At 37.8% G+C, this 24,974-nt stretch overlaps 1 protein-coding gene across 1 annotated transcript in view; it reads left to right on the top strand.

The window, feature by feature from the left end:
• MGAT5B (alpha-1,6-mannosylglycoprotein 6-beta-N-acetylglucosaminyltransferase B) overlaps positions 1–24,974 on the top strand; it is a 174,670-nt gene that overhangs the window by 54,154 nt on the left and 95,542 nt on the right. The window contains exons 5-6 of the mRNA XM_070739842.1: positions 1,607–1,771; positions 1,935–2,104. Of these exons, the coding sequence (XP_070595943.1) occupies positions 1,607–1,771; positions 1,935–2,104 (335 nt within the window). The remainder of the gene's footprint in view (positions 1–1,606; positions 1,772–1,934; positions 2,105–24,974) is intronic.

The following is a 24,974-nucleotide window of genomic DNA, read 5'->3' as shown; positions in this document are numbered from 1 at the left end:
ATAAAGTAAAATCACAGCACACAGTTCATTACACTACTATGGGATCAGGTACGATAGGGAAAATATTCGTCCTGATTGTATTATTTTCCCTGATGTTGTAGTAGTATTAATATAGGCAGAATGCCTGAGAAAGGAGATACTACCTATGATTTCACTAAGTAGCAATGAGGGAATTACTCCCTCTACATCTGCCTGAAAATTAGGGGGCTACAAGAATGGGAAAGTTGAAACAGAAGGAAGTCTATTCTTAGCTTTTCCTGATATGAGACTTATTGCTTTTTGGATAATAGTTTGGGAGTGGTTTGTCATGATCCTCATCTAGGATGATTTTAAATCTGCCAGGCTAGTTTATGCCCCTGGATTTTCCTGATGGTCTTGCATTATCTACTGAGCACAGAGTGGTCACTCCATTGGGATCGTGAATGCAAGTGTTTGATGATCTTAAGGCAGTAGCAAAATGAAACCACTGAATAACATCAAGGTAACAATTGTATGGTCCACAGAACTATAAAATAAAAGTTATGGTTGGGAAAAAAATCAACCCTAATAGCAAAACGTCCATCAAAAAACTTCAGAAGAGAAGGATTTAGGGGTAGTGATTTCTGACAGTCTCAAAATGGGTGAGCAGTGTGGTCGGGCGGTAGGGAAAGCAAGTAGGATGCTTGGCTGCATAGCTAGAGGTATAACAAGCAGAAAGAGGGAGATTGTGATCCCCTTATATAGAGTGCTGGTGAGACCACATTTGGAATACTGTGTTAAGTTCTGGAGACCTCACCTACAAAAAGATATTGACAAAATTGAACAGGTCCAAAGACGGGCTACAAGAATGGTGGAAGGTCTTAAGCATAAAACATATCAGGAAAGACTTAATGAACTCAATCTGTATAGTCTGGAGGACAGAAGGAAAAGGGGGGACATCATCGAAACATTTAAATATGTTAAAGGGTTAAATAAGGTTCAGGAGGGAAGTGTTTTTGATAGGAAAGTGAACACAAGAACAAGGGGACACAATCTGAAGTTAGTTGAGGGAAAGATCAAAAGCAACGTGAGAAAATATTATTTCACTGAAAGAGTAGTTGATCCTTGGAACAAACTTCCAGCAGACGTGGTTGGTAAATCCACAGTAACTGAATTTAAACATGCCTGGGATAAACATATATCCATTGTAAGATAAAATACAGGAAATAGTATAAGGGCAGACTAGATGGACCATGAGGTCTTTTTCTGCCGTCAGTCTTCTATGTTTCTATGTTTCTATACTGTACAATTTTCAGTGGTGATAATATATGAAAAGGAAATCAGGATCCTAGAAGAGGACGTGGTTGCTGCAAATGTAAACCAGGGCATTCCACATTACAGCAGCTTGTAGTTTGCAGTTTTATCACTTCACTCTACCAATAGGCTATACCTGATAATGAACTTTCAAGATAACCCTCAGTATACTATCCTAAGCTCATCGTATTGTCTTAAACCAATTCAGTAGTATCTTTAATCTTACCCAAAGAGGCAATGGAAAGAAGAACATACGCCCAAGTAATAGATCTTATGAAGATCATTGAACCTTGCATGAGTAGAAAATCTATTGGTTTTTTTTAAATCCTCTTAGGCAGCTTTTCAGAGAGACCTCTCCTATCTCCTGGAGTTAATTGGCAGCGGCAAGGAGTCCTTGATCTTCATGAAGAAACGGATCCGTCATTTGGCCGCACAATGGCTGAAGGCCTCTCATAAACTGGAACAGAAGCTGGAGGGAAAACACCGAGATCAGAAGCAGGTACAAAATTAAATTAGTTGCTTGTTCATTATGGTTGGTGTTATGAGTGTAAGGCATAGAGGTTCACTTGGGTTCTGTTTTTGAACTTTATTTCTTGCTTACCTAAAAACTCTGTTTCTTTTGTAGCTATTCACCTCCCTCCCTCTTTTTTTGTCTTTTTAAGATTTTGATCCACATTGGCTTTCTGACAGAAGAATCAGGAGATGTTTTCAGCCCCCGTGTATTAAAAGGGGGTCCATTGGGGGAGATGGTCCAATGGGCAGATATATTAGCTGTTCTTTACATCCTGGGCCATAGTCTGAAGATCACCGTCTCTTTGAAAGAACTGCAGAGGTGGGTTTTCTTCCATAATCAAAGCATGGAATTTATGACACAACAATCTTATTAATAAGCATGGAAGGCTTATTTTTAAAACATTGTCAACCTATGGTATAAGTCTGAAATGAATTTAAAACTGAAGAGCCCTTCTTTTTCATTATATGAGACCAAATGCCTTGATTTAGATTCCTCATACTGTGGAAAGTGCAAAAGAATTACAGGTAGTCCTCAACTTATTACTATAACTGAGCTCCAGATTTATGCTGTTAAGTGAGACATTTGTTAAGTGAGTTTTGCCACATTTTATTACCTTTGTTGCCACAATTGTTAAGTGAATTACTACAGTTGATAAGTTAGTAACCTGGTTGTTTAGTGAATTTGGCTTTCCCCATTGACTTTGTCAGAAGGTCACAAAAGTCAGTTGCATGACCTTGGGACAGAGCAACAGTCATACATATGAACCAATTGCCAAGCATCTGAATTTTTATCACATGAACCTGGTGATGCTTCAAAGGTTGTAACTGTGAAAAACCATCATAACTCACTTTTTTCAGTGCTCTTGTAACTTTGAACAGTCACTGAATAAACTGTTGTAAGTAAAGGACTACCTGTATGAGTCCAGAATTCAGAGAAATGTTATTTGATACAATAACACTATTTTACGGGGGAAATCAACCAAGTATTTTACAGCTGGTAGCATCTGATGACAGATATAATGATATTATCCATACATTCTCTCATATGCCTTATCCTTTCTCTTCTGTAAATAGTGACAGAAAATTAGTTAATGCATGAAAACTGACCAAATAATGTTCACATGTTTTTGTGACCAGCAACAACAAAAACACCCTGTGATATATTCAAGACTCCAACTAATGCTGTTTTCCCTCAGATAAAGTATGGTAACATTAGTAGCATCTCAAAGCATTATATAGTAGATACTGTATCTTCATATTATCCGGCTTCTTCTCGCCAAAGCTATTGCTAACGTTAAGCAGCTTTAATTTATAAAAGGAAAAAAAGGGAGGGATTATAATACCTTAAAATATTCCCTAAAGCAAATATTTGATTTGAAACAAATCCACGACTTTTCCATATGTGTACTGTGTTAAGTGTTTTTCCTCTTCGCTGCTCTCCCACCTTTAGATAGGGGAGCAAATCCTCCTTCCTAGAATGAGCCCAGCTAATCAAAGGTTCCTGCAGCGCAAGTGATGATTTAACAATGCTGCATAACTGCAGAGGGTAAACAAAGCTGGCTTAGGAAGAGAAAGCAATGTTTCCTGGGACTCAAACTTATTTAGGGTGATGCTTTTTTAAACAGGTGAGCTTCCCCTCTCTCCTTGTCACAGGAGCAGATTCTTTTTAATGCTGCACATTTGTTAAAAATGTCAGTGCAAAGTCCAGACTAAATTAAGCAAGGAAAAGTAATCTTCTTAAATAATGCAGGGTTTCTCTGATGTGGGGTAAGAAAAGCAAAAGCAAATGGGATCGGAGCAGGATTGGGCTGATTAGTATTGAACAGTTGCTGCTTCAGTCTGAATAGTGTGCTCCCTGATCATTCCTAGCCTTTTGCTATTCTACACCAAATAGATCAAGGTGCCAAAATAAATGTTGCAGGAAATGAATTTCAGTATTACATAAAAGAAAGCTCCACATGAAGATCTCCAGCTCTGCCTGTAATGTTTCATGTGACTTTCCCATCGATTTATATCACTGCTTTCCATATTTTGCCAGCTGGTATGTACTAATCCTATGTCTCCAGTACATGGTAGTAATTGCCCAGTACAATGGGGAGCCTCACTCTCCTGGTTCACCAGAAAAATACCTTAGTGTCTTTTAGCTGTTGGGAACTGAGCTATGTCTCTGGGCACTTATTAGTTTGGCGACCAAGTGGGTTCTGGGGAATTGAAAGATCTGAGCTTTCCTGATGCCAAGAGAAGAATCTAGGGGCAGTGGAGAGGTGACATTCCTGTACCAGGCTAAAATGGATAGTGAAAGTTGGACCAGTCCCAGTGTTTAGGGGTCATCTGGGTGCGCCAAAGAATATAGTCCTATACTGTATTATTAGAGGGATACAGTCAAGATCATGTAAAGTCTTAATAGTAATTTATAATACCTAAGTAAGACCACACTTGGAATGTTATATCGAGTTCTAGTTACCACAATATAAAAAAGATATTGAAACTTTAGAAAGAGTGCAGAGAAGAGCAACAAAGATGATTAGGTGACTGGGAGCTAAAATGTATGAAGAACGGTTGCAGGAACTGGGCATGTCTAGTTTAATGAAAAGAAGGACCAGGGGAGACATGATAGAACTGCTCCAGTATCTCAGGGGTTGCCACAAAGAAGAGAAAGTCAAGCTATTCTCCAAAACAACTGAAGGCAGGACAAGGAGAGAAGCAATTTGGAACTAAGGAGAAATTTGCTGACAATTAGAACAATTAATCTGTGGAATGACTTGCCTTCAGAGGTTGTGGGTACCCCAACCCTGGAGGTTTTTAAGAAGAGATTGGTCTGAAATTTATTTATATATCTATATACTTATTTATTTCTTTAGCTTATTTATTTCCTTAACCTATTTACTTACTTACTTTTACTTACTTACTTACTTACTTACTTACTTACTTACTTACTTACTTACTTACTTAATTAATTAATTAATTAATTAATTAATTAATTAATTAATTAAATTTCTATGCCGCCCAACTCCCTGGGACTCTAGGCAGCTCACAGCAGAAATATAAAACATCAATAATAATACAAAAACCTCTAAAAACGAAAATTGAAGTTCATTTTTGAACTACTGTTGATAGTATTTTGATTAAAGTCAAAGCAAGATATTTTGGTGGGGTTTTTTATTAATAAGTTTGGTTTATATAGATGTAATTGATGGATGGTGGAGAAAAATAAAATATATTTTTTTAAAAACAAAAACTTCTAAAAACAGTTAAAAACAGTTTACAATTCACACAGTTAGATCCCTGCATACTGTTCATAGAAACATAGAAGATTGAAAGCAGCAAAAGGCCTCATGGTCCATCTAGTCTGCCCTTAAACTATTTCCTGTATTTTATCTTAGGATGGATACAATGAAGGGCTACCAAAATTTTCACTACCACACTGTGGGCGTGGCTTATGGAGGATGTCCTGCATTTTCTTTCAACATCTTTCAGTGCAAATTGGGTGCTCTGGGTTGGAGCTCCATTTTCGCTACTCCACTGCGTCTCCCCTCCCCCACATCCGGGCAGTAGCCCACCCCGGATGGATATATGTTTGTCCCAGGGATCTTTAAATTCAGTTACTGTGGATTTACCAACCATGTCTGCTGGAAGTTTGTTCCAAGCATCTACTACTCTTCATGGTATAGAGCTTCCTCCCTGAGCAGGGGATTGAACTAGAAGACCTTCAAGGTCTCTTTCAACTTGGTTATTCTGTATCATTGAATGAATGCTCATTGCAGTCTGTTAGATTGGATCTGTGGGCAAAATTTTATGAGGGTGAGAAGAGGAACTCTGCCTCAAAACCAGAACATTCAAGCAGATTTTGAGATTCACCATGACTTGGTGAGCAATGACCTGCAGGTTGGTGTGGTGGAGACTTGGATCCCTTCCTGAATCACAACCAGTTTGTATGTAACCAGCAAAGGACCTTCTACCTTTCAGCTTCCTTCTAGAAGTAAAAATGCTCTTTGTGTCTTACCCCTACCAGGATGGCTTTCTGTCACACATAGCTTCCTCTAAGCAGAGCCACTCAAAAGTTTAATTTCTTTTGCTCTTCTGTTCATTTACTTTAGCACACTTTGGTTCTGTAGTGGCAAAATTCATGGGAAGCTTTTTCGTTTTTTAGTGAAATTTAAAGGTCAGGGAAGCTATTCCATTTAATGAAATTGGTGGTAATCTATTAAAAACAAAGAGACAACTCACACTTACTGCATTGCTTTTTAGCACCTTGTGGAATTTTCCCTTTCATATCTTTCTTTTTTTTTTTTTTTTTTTTGTTTGGAGACTGCCTATTCCATGCAGAACAGTCAGGCAGAAATGGCCCAAAGCTGTTGTTATTAGGACATCAAGAAGGAAAAATGAGTCAGACACACTTAAGAGTGTGAAGTTGTTAATTAGCACCAGTGATAGTGTGAATGAGATAGGAGCAAGGACAGGGGCAGCCTGGGGAGGGGAAGTGTCAGGTGCTGTTACTTTTGCTCCATGATTACGGTGATGAGATGCTATAGTGTCCTGTATGTAAATCAATTTTGTTTGTTTGTTCAATTTATATTACTGCCTATCTCACATATGTGATTCTGGGCAGCTTATCAAATTGAAACACACACACACACACACTCACAAACCAATGAAAAAATATAATCAAAATCACAAGTATCAAAAGAGCAAAAGCTATTTAAAAAGTAAAAAAAAAAGTGATTTGTTGGAGAGCATAATCAATCGCTCTAATAGTATAGATCTGTGATGGCGAACCTATGGCACGCATGCAACAGGTGGAACACGGAGCCATGTGTCAGCTCCAGTGCAAAAAAAAAATGCCCAATGGACAAAACGGAAGTTCAGAAAAACACACTTCTGGTTTGCTGTTGTGCTGTTTTTTGCACTTCCTGAAGTGTAAAAAACAGCACAATGGGCAAACTGGAAGTACATTTTCCCGAACTTCCGGTTTGCCATTTCATGTACCAGGCTTCAGTAAAGTCTGTGCACTGTGTGGGGACCAGTGGGAGTATGCACATGTTTGGGGTAGAGGGAAAGAGTGTGGGCACCTGCATGAATGCTAACACAGCTACACACACCCTTTTGGCATGCAAACCAAAAAAGATTCACCCTCACTTGTATAGACTATCAGGGTTCTAAGCATCAGGCGGATTGCTCCTACTGCTGCTACTAGTGCGCTGGACGGGTTCAGCTATCTTGCATGCATGCGTGCACATCGGATCATGTTTTTGCTTCTGCGCTTGTGCAGGAAGCGAAATATTGTGAGGGGACGCACCTGCGTGAGAGATTTTAATGATTTTTTTTTGCTTCCATGCATACGCGCACGCAAAACACCAAAAATTGCGCGCACAACTCAACTTTTCTACTGGTGCAATGTCTTTTACTATTTCAGTAGGAACCCACGACTGATTCTGAGTAATATATCTATAGCAAACAGAACTCTGAGACAGACAGATTCCTCAAAGGACAGGTTTATTGGACATAACATATTGGCACAGACTGGTGAAAACTGACTCTAAAAGTTCCTGCAGTTTTCACCTAGTTAAAAGTAAAGGTTTTCCCCGTTTCCCAAACAATAAGTCACACAGTCCAATCAAAGTGCTGTCTGGTTGCTTGGAAACCTCACTCCTCCTCTCATCAGCCAACTGAGGGAATGTCCTTGGTTCCCAGGGAAACTATTTTGTTTTGGCTACAAATCCCAGCTATTGTATGTCTATTCCCCCCTCCCTCCATTTCTTAGCACTGTGGCAACACTGAAGCCTCCAAGATGGCCTCAGTCAGGCCAGCTTGAGAGTTGACATAGAATTTATGTAGGCATCATGCCACTATTACCAGATGTCCAGATCAGATGGCAAAGCCATTGTCTTCAGGCCCTCCTGGAATGCTAGTACAGTTGGGACCAGTCTGAAAGGGAATGATGTTTCAGAGGGTGAGGGGTGTATCAGAAAAGACAATCCTCCTGGGTCCCATTTGAGGACATTCCTTAGAGAATGGGACATTACTCACCTTAATTATTATTTCTTTAATAATCAAGTCCAATGTTCCTTCTTTCTCCTATGGTATCTTCCCCACAACACTGTTGGCTATGAAGGGGTGACTAGCTTAAAATCACTCAAATTGGCTTTTTATCGCTAAAGCGGGACTAGAACTCATAGTCTCTGGGTTTCCAGTCTGATGCCTTAATGACTAGGCCAAACTGGTTGCCTTTCTGCTGTATCTGACTGAAAGGGTTGAAGTGATTGGAAAAACATGTATTAAGTAATTGCTCTATATTTTCCAGCCTATACTTTGCTAGTGAATCTTGCTTGGCATAGTAAAATCTATCCCTATCCCTTTATCATTGTGAATGGAAAGAGGTACATAAAGCTGATTTTTTTTCTATTGTAAAAAGGTGAAGATACCTTGGAGACAAGCATCTCTCCTGGAGACTAGTTGGACATCTCCCTTTTGTTTTTAGGGAGGGCAGCAAGAGAGAGACATTTTGCTATCATTTTGTTCTGGGGTTTCTGTTATAAATTCAAGTTTATAACATGTATCTGCATATCCAGATACAGAATCATGAATCCTTCTCTGCTTCATTAGCATTAATCATTACACACTGTGTTCTGGCTACCTTATCAAGATGAGCATGCACATGGATAAAACACAGGGGGAAACCTTTGTTGAAATGATTACAATTGTAATTCAAGGGACTTGAAAAATCGGCAGGTGTCAGAATAAAAATGTTTGCTTAAATATAAACTTACAGCTCATAGAAAGGGATTGTGTTTACTCATCATGCTAAACCAACTTTACAATCCGTAACCAAATGAAATTGTGACTTAGCATGTTGCATCAACCAAGAGCTTTGTGTCAACTTCACATATCCATTTAGTTAGGTTTAGTGTTTGATTAATGCAGTATACAATTATGCAAATGTTATCTCTGATAACAAATATGGAAAATCAGAATAAAACACTGGGGAAAAAAAATCAAATTCTGATCCCTGGGTCTAATTGTAACCTCTTTGTGTGATAGTCACTGCCTCATAATATGGCACATCCCCATTAGTGAAATAGCAAACAAAAATTATCTTGAGGCATTTCGTATCAATGAAAATTATTTCAATTTTGCTTTAGTTTATTAGGTGATATATTAGGGACTGACAACTGAATTATTCTTGTATGCATCTTTTTCTTTTTTCTTCATGCATCGATCCTGTTTCTGCATCTGCCAATTTTTAAATCCATCAGTTATTTGCTTTTTATTTATGGCTCTGATACACACGGAGAGAGATGCTGTATTATTTTATCCTAAAATATACATTTCCACGAATGCATTTTAAAACATGGCATTTAAACATGCAGTTTGGCTTCTTGTTCGGGTTTTGTTTTTAGCCAAGAAATGCATTCTGACATTTGATGAGACACAAAATTAAAACATGGCATTTTTTTTTTACAAAATTACTTCATTCAGAAGATACGGGCAGTTAGTCTCAAAGTTTATAAAGATTAAATTATTCAGACATCCATACCACAGGCACATTCATCCATATGTATTATTTGCATAGGTGCAACTGACAGTGATGGGTTCCTACCGGTGCAGTGCAGAGCGCCGCAGCGGCAGGAACCCACTGATGATGCAATTTTTGGTGATTTCCCCTCCAGCATCTCCATGTCGGAAGAAGCCCTTCTGCCTATCCTCATTTTAATGCCGACCTCTATTCTTCATCCAAAGTTGAGAAGCTCCTTAGCTGTGTTTCAGATTGTAATGTGGGCTTGAGCATGTGGGGGAAGTGAAATCACATGGTAGGATGCCTGCGCATGCACGGATGTGCACTGGTAGCAAAATGTAATTGGAATCTGCCCCGGTGCAACACGCATGCACACAAGTAACAAAAAAAGAAAGAAAGCTGTAGCTACGATTGTACTCTCTGAGTTCAGAGTTAACTGTAGATTTGCCAATTAGAATGAAGCATGGCACCAACTAAAGAACAGAGCAGAACAAATAAGAGGTTGCATCATTAAAAGTGATGTGTTTCCATGTATCCTCACTGCCCTGAGCTCTGTGAATAAAGAACACAATGCAAATGAAACTCTCTTTTTTTGTCCAAATAGGTTATTATAGGCCCCAATAACTGCTGCTGGATGGGGAATTCAGATAACAAATTGGATGTGTGTGTATTAATCCAGGTAACAAAGATCAGAGAATGCTAATTCTTTCGTGTCTCCTAATGAAATTAGTTCATAGAACTAATCTAACCAGAGCCTATTTCCCACATAGGACAAAAAGGAGTTTATGGAAAACCCACAAGGCAAAACTGGCATTAAAGACGCAAATCACTTTGATCTGGGAAACGTTTTTGAACCCATTTGGTTTGTAAAATGCTTTTAGGTAGGATCCCGAAAGGATACTCTGGATCAAGTAGGAAGGCATGAGGAGAGTGAATTTTTAAAACCTATATGCAACACTATAAATTATTATCTTTTCCCACAAAGTGATATCTGTTCCCTACAGCTGCTGCAAGGCATAGCTATATTAAACAGGTGGTACCTTTATATTCCTGTACATGCTGAAGCAACTTTTGGAAAATGAACCCTATTCATTGTGCAGCCCTAACAATTACTAGTTGTGATATATATGTCACAACTTGGACCAGCCATATACATATATGTCTTGGACCAGCCAAGAAAACTGGATAACCCGGAGCAGCTATATGGCTGATCCAAGATACAGTTTTGCTGACTGAAAACCCCCAGTATACAGTTCCATACTGTAACTACAACACCATGCTGGCTTTCAATGTAAATAAGCCTACAGTAATTCAAGAGGAAAAAAAGATGAAAGAGTGGGAGTAGAACATAATACTTCCTATCCTTATAATGCTTCTCAATGAATTAATGACTCCCAACAGGCACAGATCAAGGGAAGTGTGTTTGCCAGGAAAAGATAAAACCTCAAGATATATTGATGGTATAATTATACCTGTTTACTTTTAATAGAGATACTATCAAGGGAGAAAACTTCTCGTTCTACTGCACGATTTTTAGCCACTGAAAATTTACATCACTTTAGGAACAGCTAATTCTCAGGACAAATTTCCTGCTAACTGAACTTGCTTCCAGTCTACTGCTTCTGTAGAGACAGAGCCATTGGTTATTGAACCCTGATAATAATAGAACTGATCAAAGTTTGGCAGAGGAGTGGCATCAAAGATATTGAGAGAAAGAGAGAAAAAAAGAAGTACTGTACCACAGATATGTCCAGGCAGGAGAAAGAGAAGGCAACATGGGCTGCATTGAGAACATGTGGTATGGATATCTTTTGGGAAAACAATGTCAGAGTGATGGGCCATTGGCTGTCATGTTTTCCCCAAAGTAAGCCATCCCTTGATAATAAGCCTAATCTGTCTTTTGAGTGCAGGGCAATAAGTCCAAGTGCTTATTTTCAGTGAAGCGGTGGATGAGATGTGCCGGTGTCTGGAAGCTGTAAGGATCTGGATGGGGGCCAACAGGCTCAAGCTCAACCCAGACAAGACCGAGTGGCTGTGGGCTTTTTCTCCTAAGGACTATTCGATCTCTCCGTCCATTGTGCTGAAGGGAGAAACTTTGATCCCCTCAGATAAGGTCTGCAATTTGTGTGTCCTCCCGGACCCACAGCTGAACCATGACCATCATCTCTCGGCTGTGGCCAGGGGGACCTTTGCCCAGGTTCGCCTGGTGTAACTGCTTTGGCTCTACTTGGACCAGGAGGTTCTGTGCACAGTCATCCAGGCCCTCATCACCTCCTATCTCAATTACTGCAATGCGCTCTATGTGGGGCTACCCTTGAAAAGTGTTCAGAGACTTCAAATTGTGCAGAATGCAGCCACACGAATTATCATGGGTGCACCTCAGTACACCCATATAATACCTATACTCTGTGAGCTGCACTGGCTTCCTATTAGTCTCCAGGCACAATTCAAGGTGTTGGTTATTACCTATGAACAGTGCAGTCAGGCGGTAGGGAAAGCAAGTAGGATGCTTGGCTGCATAGCTAGAGGTATAACAAGCAGAAAGAGGGAGATTGTGATCCCACTATATAGAGTGCTGGTGAGACCATATTTGGAATACTGTGTTCAGTTCTGGAGACCTCACCTACAAAAAGATATTGACAAAATTGAACGGGTCCAAAGACGGGCTACAAGAATGGTGGAAGGTGTTAAGCATAAAATGTATCAGGAAAGACTTAATGAACTCAATCTGTATAGTCTGGAGGACAGAAGGAAAAGGGGGGACATGATCGAAACATTTAAATATGTTAAAGGGTTAAATAAGGTCCAGGAGGGGAGTGTTTATAATAGGAAAGTGAACACAAGAACAAGGGGACACAATCTGAAGTTAGTTGGGGGAAAGATCAAAAGCAATATGAGGAAATATTATTTTACTGAAAGAGTAGTAGATCCTTGGAACAAACTTCCAGCAGACGTGGTGGATAAATCCAGAGTAACTGAATTTAAACATGCCTGGGATAAACGTATATCCATCCTAAGATAAAATACAGAAAATAGTATAAGGGCAGACTAGATGGACCATGAGGTCAGTCTTCTATGTTTCTATGTTTCTATAAAGCTCTATATTGCTCAGGGACAGATTATTTATGGAACTGTCTTCTGCCACATACCTCCCAGAGACCAATTAGAGCACACAGAGATGGTCTCCTCTAGACTGGCGGGATCTCAGGGGAAAGCCTTCTCTGTTGCCGCCCCAGCTCTTTGGAATCAACACCCACCTGATGTCCACACTGCTCCTACCCTGCTGGCTTTTCGTAAGGCCACGAAGACCTAGCTATGCCAGCAGGCTTGGGGATCCTAAATTAACACCAACCTGATCACCTGTATGAACATGACTACGTGAATGGTATCTATGTGTATGGTTGGTTTTAGAATTGTATTTTTTTCTTGACTTCTTTTTATTGTTATTTGTAACTTTATATGGAAATTATTGTAAGCCGCCCTGAGTCCCTCAGTATTGGGCAGGTCCTCAATGGAAGGCAGGTTGGTAGCAATTGCTTTTTCTGGGAATCTTAGATCTGTGACCTGTCATTTCTCACAATGCTACTATGAATCTCCCTGTTTATAAGGAAGCCAAGCTTTGCATTTATACTTCCTCTCTTTCCCCTTAGCACAGGGTAGAAAACAAACATGCATTATACATTACCTGGAATATTATAGCCAGAAACTAGAATACCTTCAAGTATTAATCTATGTCCTAAAATTATCTGCAAATTCTATTTGTTTAAGGGGAAAAAAAAAAAAGCAGCAGCAATTGCCTAACTTCTCCTATGACATTTAAAATACACATCTTTTATACGCAATTTTTCTTAATACAGGCAGTCTTCAATTTACAACAGTTAATTAGTGACCATTCAAAGTTAAAGTGGCACTGAAAAAGTGACTTATGGCTGTTTTTCACACTGCAGCATCCCCATGGTCATGTGATCAAAATGGGATGCTTTCCCACTGGTTCATCTTTAGGGGGGTTGCAGTGTCCTGTGATCCCCTTTTGAGACCTTCGGACAAGCGAAGTCAATGGGGAAGCCAGATTCACTTAACAACTGTGTTACTAAGGTAAGCACGGCTGTGATTCACTTAACCACTGCGGCAAGTAAGATCATAAAACGGGCCAATACTCACTTAACACTTAGCAGCATGAATTTTTGGACTAAATTGTGGTTGTACGTTGAGGACTACCTATGTATGTTATGCAGTTTGTCCAGATAAACAGTGTTCCCTCGATTTCCGCGGAGGATGCATTCCGAGACCGCCCGCGAAAGTCGAATTTCCGCAAAGTAGAGATGCGGGAGTAAATACACCATATTTGGCTATGGACAGTATCACAAGCCATCCCTTAACCCTTTAAACCCCTAAATTACCATTTCCCATTCCCTTAACAACCATTTACTCACCATTATTACTGGTACTCACCATTGAATAAGACACTTAGTGATCCTGATATTTATAAACATAAGTATTTATTAACAATAATTATTTTTTTTGTTATTTATTTGCAAAAATTATTAGTTTGGTGATGACACATGACATCATTTGGTGGGAAAAACCGTGGTATAGGAAAAAACCCGTGAAGTATTTTTAATTAATATTTTTTGAAAAACCGTGGTATAGGCTATTCACGAAATTCAAACCCGCGAAAATCGAGGGAACACTGTACTCCACTTTTGTATTCAACTTCCTAAATTTACTATGAAATGCAATTATAGCCAGGGGTAAAATGCCCCCAGTTCACTCATGCCTGTCAGTTACCGGAGAGCCAATCATGAAGAGAGTGCGAGGCTCCACCCACTTGCCCAGACGCCACCAGTTGTGTTCTTTTACCCTCTGTGCATGCACAAAGTGTTCTGCGCATGTGCGGTGGGTAAAAGAACCCAAATGGCAGCATCCGGGTGTGTGGGCGGAGCCTCGCGCTCCCTTCACGACCGGCTCTCTGACAGCTGGCAGGCATGAGTGAACCGGGAGCATTTCACCCATGATGAATGAATAAATATTTATTAGCCTAAGAAATATTTGGAGTTGAGTAACGTTGATTTTCAGCATTAAGTGCTCATTTGCTTCAGAACAGATTTTGATTTGGCAGATCATGTTTACCTGGATTTGGCCTTTATGCATAATGAATTTCTTTTATATTACTAGTGCAGCACCAACAACTATAAATACCTAAACACACTTCATACCAGTAAGATTTGATGATAAATAGTATTTTGTCCTTATTTTGCATCCCTGAATGATTTAAGAGCACAATGTTGGTCTTGTGACATAAATAATTTGCTGTCTGCTGAGTGGCCCTCTTTTGCTTTTTGGAAGTGATATGTTAGCACTTGGATAATAAGAAAATATTACCCTGTGAACTGCGCTCCTGCAACATGCAAAACTATAGGTTATTTTAAGCATGATGTGTTTAATAAACCACAGTGATTAACTTCACAGTAAACACTAATCTGGAGTCAAATAAATATAGCTTAATATAGTGTGACTCCAGTCAGAGGAGTAATGATAAATGTTTATTAGATGTGAGGATTTCTGATCATCAGCAGACTGTACAAGAGAAGCTATAATACACCTCCGGTGGTTTATAAGATGGTCCCTTTGTGTTCATGACTCTAATCTTCAATTTTAATTGCATATATTTTTTACTGATAATGGTAACTGTAAAATTTGGATTGCTTAAATGGTCGTTGGGTATGGGGCTGCAGGGTATATATTTGCATGCAAAGTTAGATGGGATATTCAGAAATCCCATGTCTTCTGTCCTTCTTTGTTTAGTTAATAATTACTGAAGGAAATGGAAAAAAAGAAATTTCAGACAATATAGCAGTAGCATCTAGACAAATATACCACTTCCTTGTACTTTACAGTCCACTCTAAGTGGCTTACACAGTCAGCATATTGTCCTGAACCATCTGGGGTTAATAAAAGGCTGAGTCCCAACCTTGAGATGGCTGGGATTGAACTACTGGCAGTCAGCAGAATTAGCCTGCAATATTGCGTTCTAAGCATTGCACTCTCATAGCTTCTATAGAAAAATTGATGTTCTGATCTGCACCCGTAAAACCTATTGCTAAGTAAGATGCCTGTGGTTTGCCTGTATTCAGCACAAAAAAAATTGGTACAAGGAAAGATTGGAGAATATATTTCATGCTTACAGAGCAGAAGCAGGAGTGGTGATCATAGACATTACAAAATGCAGCTTGTTTAAAAGGACAGAAGTAATAGAAACTGAGGATGAGTTACATTCATACTAGCTATTTAATGGTCTCCATCCTGTACTGGGTTGCTCTAACCCACTGGCAGAACTATGTTTCAGGGCCTTTCAAAAGAGCATTAATTTTTAATTGTGTTAAGTCTAGTTTCTGGAGTGATGATGTTCCAGAGGGAGTGAGGGATGGATGGAGCCGCCATGAAGAAGGCCCTTATTCTGGGTCCTGCCAGACCAGTAATGGATTCTAAAACCCTTTTGTACTGGTTTCATGTGCGTGGGCATGCGTCCCACCAGTGGTGCTACTGTTTCTTATAACCAGACCCAACTGGGAGCAACCCACCATTGTGCCAGATGTGTATCCTTAGGGGTTGAGACCCATAACATTCCTTGTCTCCCCGCTCTAGTGGGTCAGGTAGATGTGACAGCAAGAGACAGTCCAACAGATAACCTAGTCCCAACCCATGAAGGGCTTTAGAGATGACAACCAGCACCTTGAATTGCAGCTGGAAACAAATCAGCAACCAATGCAGCTCCCACAGGACAAAGGATGTACACACCAAGGTTTGCCCAAAACCATGCAGGCCACTACCTTTTGCACCAACTTTTCAAGGGCAGCCCCATGTACAGCACATTGCATAGTCAAGATGGGAGGTGACTATGACATGAGTGACTGTAATAGGGGATTGTTGATCCAGGAAAGGACATAACTGGTGCACAACCCACAGTTGTGCAAAGTCCCTTCTGGCCATTACTGCCACCTGGTTCAGTTCCAGGAGAACCCCTGTGAGAGGGAAGTCATGGCATTGCTTAATTCACCATGGACTGATATATACAGCTGAGTATCAATAGCATATTGATGATATCTCAATCCGTGGTGATGGATGATTTCATTGATGTCGTAGATGTAGATGTTCATGTAGATGTTGAAGAGCAGTGGGGAGAGTATCCTGAGGGACCCCACAAAGAAGTGGGTGAGCGCTGGATCTCTTGCTTCAATAGGAGTATTAACACTGAATACCGAGTATTAACACATAATAGGAGTATTAACACCGACTGATAGCGGCCATAAAAGAAGGAAGTGAACAGGATAGCACAGAGAACCCCTCCCAATCTCTGAAGCCACTCCAGAAGAATACCATGATTGATAGTACTGAAAGCCGCTGGGAGATCAGGTAGAGCAAGAATAGATGCAGGATCCCCATCCCGTTCCTGCCAGAGATCATAAAAAACATGACCAATATCATTTCTGTCCCCTATCCAGGCCTGAATCCTGATTGTTAAGGTCTGGATAATCCATTTCATCCAGAAGCCTCTGGAGGTGTCACACAACTACCTTCTAAACAATCTTTGGGTTGGCTTTCTCTGGGTCCCGTCAACTAAACAATGCCATCTGGTGGGACCCAGGGGAAGAGCCTTCTCTGTGGCGGCCCCGGCCCTCTGGAAATCAACTCCCCCCAGAGATTAAGACTGCCCCCCTTCTTGCCTTTCGAAAGCTCCTGAAGACCCACTTATGTAGCCAGGCATGGGGAAATTAATATACCCCCAGCTACCACGGTTTTATGTATGGCTTGTTAGGTTGTGTGATTGTTTTCTTTTTTATAATAATGGGTTTTAAATTGCTTTTTATCATTAGCTTTGTACATGTTGTATTATTGTTGTGAGCCACTCCGAGTCCTCAGAGAGGGGTGGCATACAAATCTAATAAATTATTATTATTATTATTATTATTATTATTATTATTATTATTATTATTAACATCTGCAAGAAAACAACCACGTTTTCCTCATAGTCAATCTCTACCCACTCTCATTTTGGAATCTTGGAATAGTAGAGAAGTACCACATGATTGAAGGAGGGAAAACATTGTATCTTTAAAAATATACCCAAAGAAACAAGGAATGGGAGGAAGATCTGGGGAAAAACCTGCCAATCAATCGGACATTCTAAGCTTGATCATTAATTAATAAACTTGTGTCATGAAAAATGTATTATTAAAAAGTAACATGGATTTCCTAAGAACAAAGTTTGCTAAACTGAGTCTATTTCTGTTCTGTTCTGCCTGGATATATGTCTTAATAGTTTCTGTTGGAGAAATAATATTTCTTGACTTTAGCAAATCATCTATCAGCCCTTTCAGATAGCCCAGACAAGAAGGTACAAACACTGAGTTCTATGTCAGTATCTGACAGAGTGTCCCATGATATTTGGATTGGCAAACTAATTAAGTGTGGACTTGATGGTGTGTTTATTAAGCAGATAGCCACTGGCTTGAAAACCATATCCAACATGTGCTTTATTGTGCCTATTCAATGAATTGGAGTGAGATACCTACTGGGGTATCATTGATCTTGTGTCTAAAATTCTTCAGGAATTAATTGGATAATGAGATAGAATATTTTTCAGATAAAGAGAGAGCAGGTAACTAATGCTGAAAGAGACAAAAATAATCTTGTTAGGTTAGACAGAGTGGAAATGACAGAAATAACTTTGAAACAGACTAACAGAAAGTTCTTTCAGTAGGGAAAAATTCAAATATGAATGAATGTAAGGGGGAATATATAGTTTGGTACTAGTAAGATAAACTGTATATGAAAGGGTTTCCAAAAGATATTTGATCACAAACAGTATGACAGCAGCCAAAAAGCCAAATGCAATTTTATATTGTATCAATGGAAATATCATTTCCATATCATGGAAACTAAGAGTTCCATTGTATTACGCACTGTTGAGACTATTTTAAAGGCTGTGCCATATTCTGGGTGCCATATTGAAAGCAATGTTAGAAGAAACATCAACAGGTTCAGGGAATAGCTATTGGGGAGCTGTAAACTAAGTCTTAAGAGTGACTGATGAACCTAGAAATGCTTTGCCTTGAGGCAGGGGAATGACTGAGTGGGAAAATGAAAACACTTTTCTTGTACTTGAAGGAATGTCACACAAAAGAAGGTCAAGACTTGTTCTTTATCATCCTTGAGTGCAGCATAACGGCAACCAGAATAATGCTTTTAAATTATAGGAAGACAAGTTCTTGTTCCTTTCCCCCTTAAATCTTTCTAATAGTAAGAGCAGTTTGTCACTGAAATCATTTATCAGGGGCAGAAGGAGGAAGTTCTCATCATTGGATGTGTTCCAGCAGAAGCTAGGCAGCCTTCAGCTGGGAATGCTTTGAATTGGATCCATGCATTAACTGGTTGGGTCTGATGGCCTAAATGGCCTATTCCAATTCTATGAACCCACAATATGTCTAATCTCATACCTTAATCTAGTGGGAAACCATGAGGTCTAGTCACACTTTAACCATGAAAGTTAGACGGGTGACTTTGGGACAATCATTCTCCCTCAGCCCAACTTAACTTCATAGGATTGCTGCTGTAGGAAAAATAGGAGGAGTGTTGAATCTATCCTTTGCTGAATCATTTGTAAAAATAATAAAGGAAAGATATGTGTGTATGTATGTATAGACATACACACACACAGACCCAGAGACATAAATACATAAATGTCTATGTGACATTTTTTATTGTAATGTTGGAAATATAGACTGCAGTTTTCTCACAAATAGAGGGGCTATCCAACAGCGCTCAATGCTCAATAGCTATCCCATTTCCCCTCATGCAATGAGACCACTTAAAATTGCTCTTAGGTTTATGTGTGTTTTAAAATACCAATCATATGGAAATATTTCTAATGTTAGAAAGAAAGCATGAGGTAACAGGTGGTATGGTTTTTTAAAAAAATTGCTAATTTCACCCTGAGGCCAGATATGAAATGACAAGACAGCCATTCGTGCATCAACTCTTTTTAAAGATAAAGTGATGCATAAAAGGAGAAAAATGCTATGCCCCATTTCATCTCTACCTACTGTTCCAAAATTCCTCATACCCAGGATTTCAAAAGTACTGCTGGGGAGGTAAGGCAAGGAAAGGATGATATTAAGCAACCTTTGCCTGCATGCCCTTTTACTGTTAAAACAAGAACTTCCCCATTTGGCATTCAGGCAAACCAGTCATCAACAGGCACATAGACATAACTAACATTTACACACCATTCAAACAAGACAATAAAGTTGAAAAGGAAACCAGAACACCACCTTGCCAGCAATCAACATCCATATAAGCAGTAATTAACACCAGAATTTACACTAAACAAATAATCTAGAGATAAACAACACCCTAACCAACTTAGATAAATAATCAAGCAGTAAACAATAGCATAATCATGGAGAAAACAACACCTTCATTAACACTGAGAGGGCAAATTACTGGATATAAACAAGGAGCATACCTCAATGCCTTCTAGTATTGGAGATGTTACTTAGTTGAGTAATGAAACATTTGCAATCAAATACCCAAGCTTAGAACATAGTAGGGGTCCATAAACCTCTCCACTTGTATGTCTGAATGAGGTAGAGATGTAGCATAATTTGTCCTAAGCAATACTACTGTTCCCTACAGAACATTTCACTGATTTATCTTGTACTTGCAACTTTACAAAGCTTATCTCCCTTGCTTCCCACGTGGCCAGTGCAGCTTTCCATCGTCCACAGACTGGGACAATAGGCATCCAGGGGATATTTCCAGAAATGTAAAACTGTTCTTTCCCTTCTTTCAAAAAGTTATTCACCTCATCCAAATCGAGGCTATTCCTGCAGCAGAAGGAAAGTTCTACTTATAAAATGTTAAGCAAAGTCTTATTATATAATTGCCCTCTATTTTAATAGACATCTTTTGTGATTCTATATGCAAGGAACATCCTGTTCTGTCAACACTCATTGCCCAAAAGTTGTGTACATCTAGAAGATGGACCTGAAAGGGGTGGTAGTGGTAGAAGAGAAGCAGCAAATAGACATTTCAGTGAATCAAGCAAGGAAAAGCACTTTATTAAAACCCCACCGTTATGCTGAAGGCATGTTTCCACTTCTCTACTGTCCCTGGTGAATTTTAGTTCTACTATTCATGACTGTCACTGATGACTTATCTGGAGGGGGAGTTTAAAAAAAAACATTATGGAATACTCTTACATGTACGAAGAATGTTCAGATTTTTCAAACATGCTGCAGGGAAGAGATATTCCTTTATATCTTCAATTTTAAATTCATGAATGAATTTAATATTTTCCATATTTTTCTCTCTTGGCTGAGATTAGCAGTCCCTTCTGATGGCTTGCACACTCCTGGGTTTCTTAGAAAGAGATGTTAAATTTAACCCACTTCCTACAATTTTGATACTACTTTCTCTATAACTCTTTTTCTGTAGAGTGGAGGAAAAATTACATCTTATTCCCATCCAGCACACAAATGACTTCATGCATAAAGAAGCTGCATGACAACGAGTAATAGAAATCTCACACCACACAAATGTTTCCCTTTGTAATAGTAGTGAATAACTGTAGCTGGGGTGTAGGATAATAATAATAATAATAATAATAATAATAATAATAATAATAATAATAATAATAATAATAATAGATTGCCGCCCCTCTCAAAAGACTCGGGGCGGCTCAGAACAACAATAAATAATGTAGTACAAATTCAATAATTAAAACTAAAGCTAAAAACCCACTACCTGGCGACATAGATAGGTCTTCAGAATCTTGTGGAAGGCGAGGAGGGTGGGGGCAGTTTGAATCTCCGGAGGGAGTTTATTCCAGAGGGCCAGGGCCACCACAAAGAAGGCTCTTCCCCTGGGTCCCGTTAGATGACATTGTTTAGTCGACAGGGCTTGGAAAAGGCCAACTCTGTGGAACCTAATCGGCCACTGGGTTTCGTGCAGTAGAAGGCACAGAAGGATGAGGGTAATGGTTCATTCTTTGAACTTGTGGGCTGGTTTCCAAACATTTTCTTACCTGGCTAGGTAACATATTCAGCAATATGGTATCAGTGATCTTCTTTTTTTATATAAAATACTTTTTATTATTTTCAAAAAAGACAGACAAAGACATACAACATTAAACATTTAAGGAGCTACCATTGCTCCGCTTATCGTAGAAGTCTAACTAATACAGAATATAAAAAAACTCTAACTGTTACCAGATCTGAGCAGAAATGCCACACTTGCAAATTGCATTATCATTAAATTTGATTCTATGTTTTTAAGATTAAGATTATTGATTAAATTTCTTTATATATATATCTTTTTTTTAAAGTAATACACTTGTATATATATATAGAGCAATAAACAGATTATTAGTAATACAAAAAAAGAATAAAATAAACACTTCTAAATTAGTTATCATATAAACTATTTGATTCTATCTTATAATTTTTCAAATAATCATTTATTCTTACATATTTAATTTTTAATTCTATTTTTAACATTCCACCAATCATATACTTTATCCCATATTTTGTAGAATTCTGTTTCGGTTTGGTTATTCAAACGTTTAGTCATCATTTTTTTTAAAAAAAATAATTTTATTGGTTTTATAGGTTTACATAAAACAAACATATAACAGTGCACAGTGCATGTGCCCGTCACCTAACAACACACATCTATCTATTAATCCTTGGCTCTATCTTGAACAAATATTACTGAAAGAGTGATTGTAATTTATTTTTCATATTTACATCACAGATTCTACTTAACATATAGTCTTTTACCTTGTTCCATCGCACCATCAGCTTCTCCAATTTATTCTCATCAAAATTATTTAATCTTATTTCCATAATTTCAAAATGTATGTGATCCACCATATACCAGTACCAATTTTGAACTGTCCATTTTGTAGAATCTTTCCATCCTAATACCATCACCGCTTGAGCACTTTCCAATGCTGCGCTTTTAATTTCCTTAAATTCTCCTAGTTCCCTATATTTAATTAAAATTGCTGTTTCTTTTGTAATAATCCAGTTAATGTTTAGCATTTTATTAATTTCATTCTGGACTACATTCCAGAATTTCTGAATTTCTGCACACTCCCAGATCATATGCATAAAAATTCCTTTTTTTTGGCACCCGTGCCAACATTTGCCCTTCTCTTTCCCCTGGAAGTGTGCAATTTGTACAGGTGTATAATACCATTTATGTAAGATTTTTCTTCTCATCTCTCTAAACGTCTAAACGTTTAGTCATCATGTCTAATTCTGCACATTCTATAATTTTTTTGAATACCTCCATATCTTTCGGTATCGTCTTTTCTTTCCATTTCTGTGCAAATACTATTCGTGCCGCCGCCAATATATGTATTATTAAATAGTAAATTTCTTTTTTATACTTTATATTTGAAATACCCAATAGGAAAAATTCAGGAGATTTTTTAATCTTCTCCTTAGTTATTTCATTTATCCAATTCTCTACTTTATTCCAAAATATTTTTGTCTCAGAACAGGTCCACCATGCGTGGTAATATGTACCAACTTCTTTTTTGCATTTCCAACAAATAGGTGATACAGATGGAAACATTTTAGAAATACTATGTGGTGGAAGGTGCCATCTATAAAACATCTTAATTTGATTTTCTTTAAAAGAAATTGATTTTGTTATTTTCCAATTATACGTCCATATCTTTTCCCAAGCTTCTAAATTAATCTCTTTACCAAAATTTTTGCACCAACTGATCATATTATCTTTCAATATCCAACCTATGGTTCTATGGTTTAATAAATATTTATAAACATTTCCAATTGTCTTTGTTTGATTTTGAAATAATAATTTACTCAATACATTGTTTTCTTTCTTAAAAATATAAGTCTTTACGTCTATTTGATATCTAGAACTAATCTGCATATAATGCCACCAATCTAAATCTATACCTAACTCGTATAACTCTTGTTTTGTTCTTAATTTTAATTGATTATCTAACAAATCACTATATTTCCATATCTTACCTTTTCCTTTAAGATTCGGATGTACAATGGCTTCAAAGGGTGAAACCCATTCTGGCATTACTAAAAAGTGGTTTTTCTTTATTTCATTCCACACTTCTATCAATGCTTTTCTAATAACATTATTTTTAAAATATGAGTGGGTTTTTAATTTATCATATTATACAAATGCGTGCCAACCGACCATCAAGTCGTGACCTTCTAGGTTGAGCAATCTTTGATTTTCTAATGTCAGCCATTCTTTTATCCATGTCAGAGCCGTGGCATGATAATATAGTTTCCAATTTGGGAGACCGAGGCCTCCTCTTTCCTTACGATCTTCTAATGAATTTTGTTTTATTCTTGATTTTTTACCTTGCCAAATAAATTTTCTTATTATCTTATTCAATTTGGCAAAGAATTTCGTTCCTGGATTTATTGGGATCACTTGGAAAAGAAACAAGATTTTTGGAAGGATATTCATTTTGACTGTGGAGATTCTTCTTACAAATGATAATTGTAAATTACTCCATATTTCTAAATCTTTTTTGATCTGACTTAATAATTTTAGATAATTGTCATTTTTTAAAGATACAGCTTTGGAAGTCATCCATATCCCTAAATATTTCACTTTTTTCGTGATCTTCATGTTTGATAGGTCTCCTAAATATTTTCTCTGTATTTCAGTCATATTTTTTGTTAATATCTGTGTCTTATCCTTATTTATTTTCAATCCTGCAACTTTCCCGTATTCTTCGATCACATTTATTAAATTTAAAATAGATTCTATTGGGTCGTTCAATACAAACACTACGTCGTCTGCAAATGCTTGTGTTTTATAGGTTTCTTTCCTGATTTTCAATCCTTTTATTTCCTTATCTGCTCTTATTTTTATCAACAATACTTCTAAGGTTAAAATAAATAACAATGGTGATATTGGGCAGCCTTGTCTTACTCCTCTTTGTATAACTACATTTTCTGTCTGTTCACCATTTATAATAATTTTAGCAGTTTGTTCAGAGTATATGGCGTCTATTATATTAAAAAAATTTGTTCCTACTTCCATCTTATTTAATTGTATTTTCATAAAATTCCAGTCCACATTGTCAAACGCTTTTTTAGCATCCAGGAATATAAGTGCCATTTGCTTTTCAGGATGCTGCTCATAGTATTCCAAAGTATTAACTATTATTCTTAAATTATTTTTTATTTGTCTTCCTGGTAAGAATCCATTTTGATCACTATGTATCATGTTATTTATAATACTTTTAAGTCTATTAGCAAATATTGATATAAAAATTTTGTAATCGACATTCAACAATGAGATAGGTCTGTAATTTTCGATTTTTTCTTTCTTGGTATCAGCCTTATGTATTAAGGTTATTAAGGTTTCTGACCAGGTTTTTGGTAATTTACCTATTGTCAATATTTGATTATATATCTCAAGCATGTTAGAGAAAAAAAATTCTAATTCTAATTTATAAAATTCAGCTGGTATTGCGTCTGGACCAGTCGCTTTGTTATTTTTTTTATTCTTTATAGCTTGTTTTAATTCTATATCAGTAATAGGTCTATTTAATCTTTGCTGTTGTGTTTCGGTTAAAACTGGAAGTTCTATTTTTTCCAAATATTTA

This window comes from Erythrolamprus reginae, chromosome 2, assembly GCF_031021105.1.
Source record: "Erythrolamprus reginae isolate rEryReg1 chromosome 2, rEryReg1.hap1, whole genome shotgun sequence".
In the NCBI taxonomy this organism is placed as follows: domain Eukaryota; kingdom Metazoa; phylum Chordata; class Lepidosauria; order Squamata; family Dipsadidae; genus Erythrolamprus; species Erythrolamprus reginae.
This window is presented reverse-complemented; position numbering and strand designations above follow the sequence as displayed.